This window comes from Carya illinoinensis, chromosome 12 (assembly GCF_018687715.1).
Source record: "Carya illinoinensis cultivar Pawnee chromosome 12, C.illinoinensisPawnee_v1, whole genome shotgun sequence".
In the NCBI taxonomy this organism is placed as follows: Eukaryota; Viridiplantae; Streptophyta; class Magnoliopsida; order Fagales; family Juglandaceae; genus Carya; species Carya illinoinensis.
Window position 1 is genome coordinate 26149627 of NC_056763.1, and position 11186 is coordinate 26160812.

The window sequence follows — 11186 nt, forward strand, 5'->3', positions numbered from 1 at the left end:
TTTATAAAATACGTGTTACTCATAATAGCTTAGAAAGCTGTTCTACCCAAAAAACTATTGTCTTGAGCAAACAAAACTAATTTTGCAAGCATTCTAATAGTTCCGTCTCGGCAGGTTGACGAAGGAACAAATGATAGAAGGGGCGATCAAAGCATTTGAGAGATCAGGAACGTAAATTTCTATTGCCTCATGAAATGCTCTACAGAAGGCAAAGAATTCCCCTGCCGTGTGTACAAATTTAGAACTATTACAACACTGGAAACACCTCACCCTCTCCCAATTCACCCTTGCCACAATTCCATTCCAGCTAGAGCGTGAGCGTGAATTCCTACAACAATTCCTTTCTACCTAGCATCATAATATATACATACAAATGGTTTGGCCATTGACGAAGCATTAACTGACAAATCACAGCAATTGTCACAAGTAAAGCAGCATCGATCATTCAAGGCCATCGCGTCCTCTGTTCCAATCCATGGGCAACAATTTTCTTACCTTCTGAAGACTGTTGCAATCCTTGTCCAAAACCCTTGTAGGTGGGGGCATTGTGCATGATTGTTTTAAAATGCTGACAGTTGAATGCTTAGTTTCTGCAATCGTATCCTTAGTTGATTTGCCTGGCGATGATCGGCTTGACCTGAGAGTTGACCAACTTAATGGTCCTTTCCTAAGACAATTGGAATGATCTAGATCCTTACTGCTCTCAATCATGGACAGCTTAGGCTTTTTTGAGGACATAAGAGGGTCCACGTTTCTTACCAGATTGTTAGATGCGAACAAAGGAATTGATGTTGCAAATATTTCTTCGTGTTTACCATTTGATTTCAGCTTGCGAGCTCTCATGGCCTTTTGTGGAGGCTTCTTTGGCCACCTTATCATTCCATCTGGATTTTGCTTGACTGAGTGATTAGCAATGTCGTATAGAGTTTGTGCAGCAGCTATTAATCTTGGACATTGCCCTGCTATCAAAGCAAAAGGCACATTATAAAGCAGACTAAAGAACATAACTTGGATTTTTTTTTAATGACCTAGAATCTCAAGAAGATAGAGCCGAGAGGAGTAAATCCTGAATACATGACTACCGCTGTTACAATTGTGTATCATGTAATCCAGGGAACTCCTAGTGCGAATCAAACTCAGGAAATCCTAAACCCATTATTTGACCACTAGGCTGCACCTTGATGGGTAGAACATAGCTTAGATATCAAATGCAATTAATATCACGCATTTCTTAACAGAGCACATGACAGTGATGTTACAGCACAAAGGTGTGGCCTAACTATATGCAGCTCCAAACATGACCCATATCCCATCTAGTCATAAAGATACGTTTTTGAATCTTAGTAACACATTTCATGCAGCACACATCACTATGGCGGGTTTAATAAGAGGAACCAAGCCAGATATACGCCTGCTAGATCTCTAATGAGAAAGTGTTTGCCAAACAAAAGTGACCATCACAGAAGTAGTTGGAGGAAATATGTCAAATGACATCACATCCATCATTCTCCTCCTTTTCCTCATATATTTCCGTTCACCTGTTTCCTTCACACCAGGTATGCATCCCCTCACTCCAACTCCTCTAAGACAACAAAAGAAAAAGAAAAAAAAAAAAAAAGACCGTTCAAAACACACACACATGACACACCCCCAAAAAACAGACAGTTATATGAACATGCAAAGCAGCTTGCATATTTGTAACCAACAGAATAACAAAAAAGGTACTATAATGGGAGTCATACCATTTCCTTGATAATTCACTTGGCCTCCAGGATCTGCAATTTCATGAGAAGTAAATATCCCAAATGAAACCAGAAATCAACAACAATTATAAATGGTGAAGGCAGATGAAAGGAAGAATCTCGAATAAACTTGTGAGATTCTTACCTCGAAATATGTGAGAAGCTTTTAAATATGTTGCAGAAGATAACGAATCCCGGTCACTCCAAGGAAGTCTAACAGATGTCAATGGGGAAATTTTATTTTCTGAACTCAGTCCTGGAGGAACCAGGCTCTGGTCATAAGTTAGTGACTCTATGCTTGCAAGAAAATCGGTGGTAGTCCTTGGAAAGCTGGAAACATTCCCTATCATTACCCATCTACCTTGGCATGTGCTCCTAGTTGTAGCCGATTTAATAGCATCAGAATTATTTCTACAATGCCCACTAAACGTATGTGACCATGGAAAAGGTGGCAAGCTGACCCTGCGAGACATTTGCTTGCCTGGTCGTATATCAGAAGTATTCCTTAAAGAAGACTTGGCCGCATCAAGGAGCACAGACTCCAAATCCTTGGGTTCAGCAAGCACCAAGTTTTTTAAAATATCTTTAGGTTGATACAATGGCAAATCAAGCGGATTAGCAAGCATATCAGGCTTGCTATAAGAGTCCTGTATGGAGGAACAAGATAAATACATTATTTATTGTAGCCCTCCAACCTTATTTATCAACCAAAAATAGTTATTAATCTTCCTTATTTATATGGACAATGGAGTTGGAGCAGCATTCATGCGGCACATGTACTATGGGGGTTGCAGCATTCCTGTTGCAAATGAACTATTTCGATGCAGCATTGATGTTATAAATATGGATGTGGGGGACATATCAAATAAAGAAAGCATATGTATTTGTGTCTCCAAGACTCTCAACCAGCTGTCACGCCTTCCTCTTAACAGCAGATCTGGTCTAAGTGGTCTTTAAAATGTATCTTTTCTTATTGGAAAAAATATATTTCTATGAATTCTGATAATTATAGTGAATAGTCATGTCAGGTAATTTTCCAATAATTTTTTTCCAGATTTCCATTGTTTGTTGGCTTGATTCCTTAATATCAAAGCAAATCAAAGGTTCAAGAGTTGGTATTCAATAACAAGATTTTGCAATGAATTTCAAGTGAAAAATCAACGTTCTGATGTTTGTCCATTGAGACTGTCAAAAAAAAAAAAAAACTTCTGAAGATGTTATCCAGGCTCAGAATGGCAAGCATCATAAATTTTCCAGTAAAACTAACCTTGTTACATGAAGACAGATCAGGTGTGCAGGACTCTCCTTTATTGCCAGAAACAGAGCTCAATATGCATGTAGATATTTTCTTGTTGGAGAAGCTATCTACATCTGCAATATCTTGGGACTGGACAGGCCTGGAGAGCTGCAGGACCGAGAAAGCTTTTCTAACTGAATGCAAAATATCTTCACTCATGTTTTCTGCTTTCTTCCCTTTGTCTTTAACTAAACTGGAACACTTGTAAGTGCCATCAAGTAGATCGTTCAAAGCCAGCTCATCCACAAGCTTCGTGATGTCATTAGTATCTAACTTCAGACCATATAACCCTGGTGATAATTCTCATTATTCGTGAATAAGATTCATAGGAGCTTTTTTTTTTTTTTTTATAAGTTTCATAGGAGCTTACATTTAGTAAATAAGAAGGGAAAAAAAAAAAGAAAAGAAACACTGCTCAGGTAATATTGTAGCCTCCTCATCAATCAATACAGAATCAGAAAAAAACTGTTGATATAGGATGGTGACAGAACAGAGTCATTGACATAGTAACAGACAACTCAACTAAGACTTAATCCCAACTAACTGTGGTCAATTTAATGAAGCTACTATACACTCAGCTATATAACTTCAGTCATTCTGGCTCTCTTTTTGTATGTTTAATCATTTTATGTTTATATAAGACCTCAATAAAGTCCTTGTTTTACTGATAAAAAAATGTTTATACAAGGCATCCGTTGTACACGCCCACACCCCCATCTCCAACGACTGCTTGTCATTTCATCCTCAATTGATATTGGCCCAACCTTCTGAAAAATTAACTTCATTCCTTATCTAAATTTCCCCATTTTACAATAGACATGTAAAAGTTACAGATATGAATAAACATATTGATATGTATCGCAGTTAGCACTTACAGCTTGTTCTTTTGTTTATTAAATTCAGAAAGATTAAATAAATAAACCCTCTTCAAAGAGACAAAAACTTCAAATTACAAAAGTGAACTTCAAAATTTTTTTGATCAGTAAAACAAGGACTTTATTAAGAGAAGTGCTACAGACACAAAGGGAGTACACAAAAGTAAACCACAAACTAAAGTGTCTTCATGTGATCTGCTAAATCCACTTTACAATCTGACGTACCGAATCAAGTTACGTCAGTTTGTGGATTTACTTTTGTGTAATCACTTTGTGGCGAAAGTATTTCTCTTTTATTAATATAGGAGAAGCCAAGTACATGAAGAGGGGGGGGGGGGGGGGGGGGGGGAAGAAAAGTGAACTTCAAATTATAATGTAGAACTATTTTATTTGACAATGTCATACCAAAAAAGTTGTTTCCTCCAGAAGCTGAACTGAAGTTCGACAACCCTGCCTTCATAGAAAAAGAATCATATTTGATCTTTGCAGGAACTTTTAAACCTCTCTTATCGCTTCGCTTGTTGAAGTTGTTCTTTTGTGTCAACAATGGAGTATTTTCTACAATGTATTTTAGGGGAAAAAAATGAAAAGAGGAAATGCGTATCAGTCCAGCTCTCATAAGCTGTAATGTGAACCCAAATATCTAATCAAGCAAAAAGGGCATATCAATATCATATCATTTCTATTTATGATATGAATATCAGATCATAATATTTTTCTAGATCACACCTGGAAAATGAAATCGCTGAACTAACTAATCACTCTGTCATAGCGGAAGAGTGATAAAGGTAATTTATAAACCATGTTTTAAATCCAAAGGCAAACATAGATAAAATAAAAAAGCAACCATCCAAGCTGGAATATCACTGGGGTTGAGGCCAATGGCAAGAATGGTAAATATTATCGATATAACACACCTGGCGTGCATATCAAATAACAAAAAATTGATCCAAAATCCTTTTGACCGGCAGTGGGAGTACCATTCACACCAATCAATATTGCCAAAAAAAGGTAGCCCAATATGAATGATTCCGAATGTTTGCCCACATCTTAACAAGAAAATTTTCATATTTCAATCGCTTTAATTACTGACATAAGAAATTTTAAAATTTTCGTTAATTCAGGCATCAAAGACGTGTCAAAATAGATCATAACATAGTGTTGAAGTGGATCTTCCTCTGCATTACTTCGAGTTTCTACCTTTAGCTATCCAATTTTTTTTTTCTCTCCAAAGAATTTGGTAAAAAGTGGATGTTGTGGACGAAGTGGCGGAAACGCTTAAATTAGTATAAATTTAACTTTTGACCTAGAAATGATGGCTGTTTTTAAATTTTTAAGAGGGCTATTTTATAACCATCTTGGATCACATAACATGTGTGTGTGCATGTAGGAATATCCATGCATCGCATAAGGAAATTGGCATGATTGGGACACTATATTTTTTTTCCTTTTTATTGATAGGTTATGCAAAATGTGGAAATAAGCACATATTAAAGGGCGTATAAATATTTTCTTCCTACGGAACCCAAGATGGCATGTTGCGCAACTAAGCAACTTTTTAGGAAAAAATAATAATTTTTAGTAAACAGAGTTTGAAGCTGATAGACAACCGTTTATGTCTAATAATCAACACATTATGGCAGAAAACTGTATTACCTGGAGATATGCGCCTTGTAGGAAACGGCCCGAGCTTATCAGTAATATCTATTTTGTCCTCAACGCCAGCCAAACTCATAGAATCATCCATTTGAGCCAGCCGTGGCCTCTTTGAACACGCACCACCACTTCTTGATGCCTTTGCTGCTTTCCGTTGTAACTGTACACTATCAGACCTAGGATTCTGTAAACGACGATTTTTGCCCATACCATAAATGTGCTCAGACACATCTTCACCTTGAAAAGTGGGCAGCTGACTAGAGAGCGTACACATTTCCGTATCTGGAACCTTATCACAGCAGGCAGACTCTGAAGCCACGACAAAAAGTAACATCCGAATAATATGTTATATGGTGCATAATATATATTTTTTTTATTGGCACCGGGTGCCCAAGAACAACGTCCCGAATAATCCCGGGGTGCACAGGCCCTCGGCAAAGAGTTTCTCACAAGTACACCTTGGGTAATTTAAGGAGAAAATTCTCCAATCTGATGAACCAGAGAGATTGTTTGCACCTCGAGTAATATATGGTGCATAATATCAAGCAATAAAGTAATAAAATAGAGACAAAAAAGGAATGAATTATGAATATAAATGTGAATAAACAGTAATTATGTCAACATTTAAAGCATGGAGACAACATGTTTTCTTTTTTAGCTCGAAAAGGGATTAAGCTACTAGAGGCGAGAGTGGGAAAGAGAATATGTATATTTTTTCTTTTAACCTTTGACATCCATCATTCAGATTTACTAAAATCGAAGTAGAGTTCATTCCTATAACATTTTTTGTTTCTTTATTTCGTTTAAATGTATCTTATTTTGAAATTTTGGGGTATAAAAGGAATAATGAATCTCCTGGTTGCGATCAAGCAGACTTGTTTTGCAATCCATGTCGTCAAAGTCCCTTCAGGTTGCTGCGAGTAGTCATGGCCTTATAAGATGGAGCCATGTTCTCAAGATAATACAAGAAATAGACATAGAAACTGATAGTAGCTTAACCGTTCAAAAGCTTTATAATAGCGTTCAGGATTCCTGGGACTAATTTAGTGGATGACGCGTGGAGCTCCAACACCTTAGCCTAACTTCTAAAAAAACCGTCTGGGCGTTCACTCCTCCATTATCTAGCCTCAAACTAAATTTCTTCCGCTTTTAACAATTATTTCTCATCAAGACACCAATATGTAGTTCCATAAAAATATTTACTGATCCAATACCCTTATCCCCGTGTAATTTCCAGAATAAGTAAGCGAAATAACTGAAGTAATGGGAATAATGCATAAAAATTAGAGCCAAATTAATCTCTTCTTCAGTACATTAATGATCATTTTGACCAATGTTTCCCCGATAACCCGATATAGCGTCGAATTTTGCTAAACCAAAGCCAACATCCAGGAAAGCCTGTGCTGAAACAAGAAAAAAACTTACCTTTCTTTCTGAGAACAGAGCTGCACCGGGCGATCGGAGGGCTTACGAGAACCGGAACACCACCTTGCTCACGAGCCTCAGCTTCCTTGACGGTAACCCCAGCTCTAACAAAACCGTCCGACCCCATGAGCTTCGGCACCGCCACGTCCATAGGAAACGGTAATTCCAACGCATCCATCAACGAACAGGAACCCAATCCAACAACAGACACTCAATTCACAAGAACCGACTAGCATCACCTACGATCCGAGACATTTCAGTACGGATCATAAATAAGCAACAAGGGACCGTCTCTGCGTGGCCGAGTCGAAATTGCGGTGAGAAAGCTTGGGGGAAGTTTCGGAGAAGACGCGAGAAAGTGTGGGAAAGTGAGGGGAAGATGGGAGTTTGGATAGGGGGAACATGATGTTGCGGCGAGTGGAGGCGAAAACGAAAAGGAAAGGCTTCTAGGGCACAGAAATTGGGAATGGGGTAAGTAAGAGGAGTATTTATAGTTTTCGGGAAAAGACGAGGTTTATTTCGGAACAGTCCGCCGGTGGGGAAATTCCGGTGGGTTTGCCGTCCCTTTATGATCGTTGACGTGGCATTATCCATTATTTAAGCAGCATAGAGTGGGCTGATCGAGTGGGGTGAAACTTTGGTTTGACGAACCACTTCAGCCGTCCAGGTGTGCCAATATTATTTTCATCTTAAAGTGTTGTGACGAGTAGTTGTACCTATAATTTTGTACATAATTATTTTTCCCAATTTTTATTTTTTTAATTTAAATTCTGAATTTTAGATTTTAAAATATTCCCCATTTCGGCCGATATATCAATACATATGATTATTAACGTAAAATTATATATATAGATGAAATTTTTATATGTTAAATTTGTTTTATTATAAAAATACTTTGTTAATATATATCAGTGAATTTTTTTTCAAGAGCTGTAGTAAATTAACAAGTATTTTTAATAGTGGTCTAACATCGAACTATCAATACTGGTCATATCACCTTTTATTATTTATCTTAATAGTAATAATAATATATATAATAAGTATTTCAAATTGAGGATTAGAGAACTACTCAAATTATTCGGTGATCATGACACGAAATTTGTGATATTTTTATATAAAACATATTTTTTTTTTATATTTTTTTTATTAATGACCCGTTTTGTTAACCCTGTTTGCCAATACTTTTTTATAGAAAAATAATTTATACAAATTTTAAATAGATAAATCACTTTTTTATAGAAAAATGATTTATACAAGTTTTAAATAGATAAATCTCATGAAAATCATTATAAAAAAATAAAACAAAAAAAAAAGAGTATAAAAGAATTTTTTTTTTGTGACTCATTTTTTTACAAAGAAAAAAAAAATTATATAAAATTTATATATTTGAGACTTATACTTAACATTATTATTTCTAATAAGATATCAAAGTATGAAAGACGAAAAGATTGAGGGAGAGAAAGATGCTCTCCAAATGGTTTCGTTCTAAAACATTGCCATCTCACCTTAATGAAACTAACGATATCGTGCACACAAGTTCAATCAAAATGGGATTATTTTGTAAATAAATAAATAAAAAACACTGCAGATTAAAATGAAGATGGATTGTCACATCCTTTGAATATTGTAAGATAAGTGTGGGTATGCCACATCGTGATTGAAACATGTATGAGAGCGAATTTATTAATATGATATGATGGCTTTTAACATGCCACATCCTTTGAATATCCTTGATGGCTTCTGAGTATCCAGTCCAGAACAAGATTTTAATTTGATATGATGGCTTTTAATATTGTGGGACGCCTAGCGCTTATCTCTGGGCGTACCCTACTACAGATTATATTAAAATATTTTAAAAAATTACCCCAATATATTAATAATTACTCTTTTAACTATTAAATAAATAAAATAAAAAATAAAATATATGAGGGACCAAAATCAATGAGCAAAACCACGTGACATACCATCAAATAAGGGTGATACCCGCACATGTAGGGATGGTTCTGCACCCCACCCCAGTGGTGGACAGCCTATTCGCCACGCTTTCCGCACATCTTAGGTATATTAATATTCTATTGAGTTTAAAAATTATATATGGGTCTAGACCCAAATTATTATATAATTTAAATTACAAATTAAAATTTATACATATAACAATAATTTTAAAACTAAAAAATATAATAACTATGTTATCAATTTTTAAATTTGTTAGATTTGTTCACTAGAAAAACAAGAGTCTATTAAGTCTCGTATTATTTAAGTAAAACTCTTATATAGTCTTAGAGTTCTATACAATATTAATTTAAGAGACTAATGTAATGCACACTCTTGTTCACAATTATAATAAATTGTAATATATATTTATATATATAATTTGTATACTATAAATACATATAAATATATATTTAAAAATTTAAAAATATTAGTGAGGGCAAGGCAGGATGGGGTTGGGCCTTGTCCGCCCCCGCTAAGGAGCCAGATGCGAGGCAGGTGGCCCTGCCACTTGCACTTGGCGGACGGAGGGTTCCACCTCGCCCATGTAGAGGCAGGGCAGGTTAGCAGGGTGCAGGCCCAGTTGCCCACCCAAACCATCGAATATTACTTGCCCTGCTTATGTGCCAGAACACGGCCTTCTCTGTGACTTATTGTGGCTGATCCTGATAAAGACAGAATGTCCAGGCGTGTCATATACATTTGAGGTTGACAAGGTTGCTAAATTCCTTTACAAACTCATACAAAGATGACTCTTGATCTGGACAAGGAAATGCTTGAAAACTGGGGGAAAAAATAAAGCATATTCTTAAGTAGGATTGAATGCTAAAATTGGATTCAAATTGTTAGGATATAAGGTTTATGCCTAGTTTGATTATATAGATGAGATAAAAGTTAAAAGTAGAATAAAATACTGTTAGAATATTATTTTTATTTTAAAATTTGAAAAAGTTGAATTATTTATTAAATTTTATATAAAAATTTGAAAAATTTACAATAATTAGATAAGATAATTTTATCTATATAATCAAACCAGGTCAGGGTTGTTGACTTTGATACTTGAAGGGTAGGGCTGGGTTTTAGAGACCCCTAAGCTTGGTCTGAAATGAAATACTATTATTTGGACTTAAGACCTAGGATTTATTTTCTCCTGTTTGTATCGCTGTTTTCCATTTCTTGATGAACACGACACATTGACATGTTCCTTCCAAGTTCTTAAATCTTCTGAGGAGAAGAAATGAAATGTTGTATTTTGCAGCGACTTGTTAAGACCAGGAACTCCACCTTGTATGGTGAAGGCGCCCCAAGCTTGGTTTCCATACCGTCCAACGTGATATAAATAAATTCATTCTATTCATACTCCTACACTATATACTACACATTTTTTATTATTTATTTATTTTTATTCTTACTAAACTAAAATAATTATTCAACCATCACGTAGACCATAGATTTGATAAGGGGAAATCGATCAGGGCTACCTTTTCTTGCAAGACCATGGTGAGACGGAGATGACACGCTTGGCCTTTGGATCAATCTTCAGAATCTTATCCTTAAAGCCGGCCAAAACCCACTTCGGATTGCCCTCAAACTCCATAGCCTCTTCACCCTCTACACTTTCCTCTCCTTCTCCCTTCAAACCCATCTCAATGCCCAACCCTTTGTCCCTGATCTCCACCACCTCCACGTCCAGAAACACAGCTAATGGCATTGATGTCACAAAACCATCTTCCCCTTCGCCAAACCCCTGGCCTCGTAGTACTGGATTTTCCACTACCCCTTCTCTCTCTTACGCCAGTGTTGTTAAAGAAACCAGTGATATTGGTCCCGACTTATTTTTATCTTCTGAATTGCCCTATAACTCTAGTGACCTCATTGATGACTACCCACTTCAAGATCATCTTGCTTTCCTAAATGATTAGAAGATCGATGACTTGCTCGATCCACGGCTGGGTTTGACCGTGAATCCGAGAGCTTATGCTGAATCCCCTTTAGATGCCTGAAGCTATTTGGCTCCTGCAGGTGTGTCTTCTGCGTCGGAAGACCGAAGACGCAAGCTCTGTGCTTGGATGGAAACCATGCCTGTATTTCGCCAGAAGTTTTGTAAAAATGGCTGCAATTGCCGTTTTCTTCACGCTGATTCCTTGGATACTGCTGCTATTGTAGGTTCCCCGAGCAAACTCAACGAGTTAGAATGGT

At 36.5% G+C, this 11186-nt stretch overlaps 1 protein-coding gene across 3 annotated transcripts; it reads right to left on the bottom strand.

The window, feature by feature from the left end:
• Window positions 1-161: 161 nt before the first annotated feature.
• Window positions 162-7539, bottom strand: LOC122289644. 3 transcript variants are annotated; one of them, XM_043096822.1, is made up of 8 exons: window positions 6996-7539; window positions 5571-5879; window positions 4320-4472; window positions 3010-3329; window positions 1888-2389; window positions 1743-1775; window positions 760-962; window positions 599-667 (listed from the first exon to the last, which is right to left on the bottom strand). In XM_043096822.1, the coding sequence occupies exons 1-8, from the start codon at window positions 7171-7173 to the stop codon at window positions 605-607; spliced, it is 1761 nt and encodes a 586-aa protein (XP_042952756.1). In that variant the 5' UTR covers window positions 7174-7539; the 3' UTR covers window positions 599-604. The 3 variants fall into 3 exon arrangements, with proteins under 3 accessions (XP_042952754.1, XP_042952755.1, XP_042952756.1); XM_043096820.1 differs by having other exon boundaries at window positions 162-962; window positions 6996-7535; XM_043096821.1 differs by having other exon boundaries at window positions 162-959; window positions 6996-7533.
• Window positions 7540-11186: the final 3647 nt, after the last annotated feature.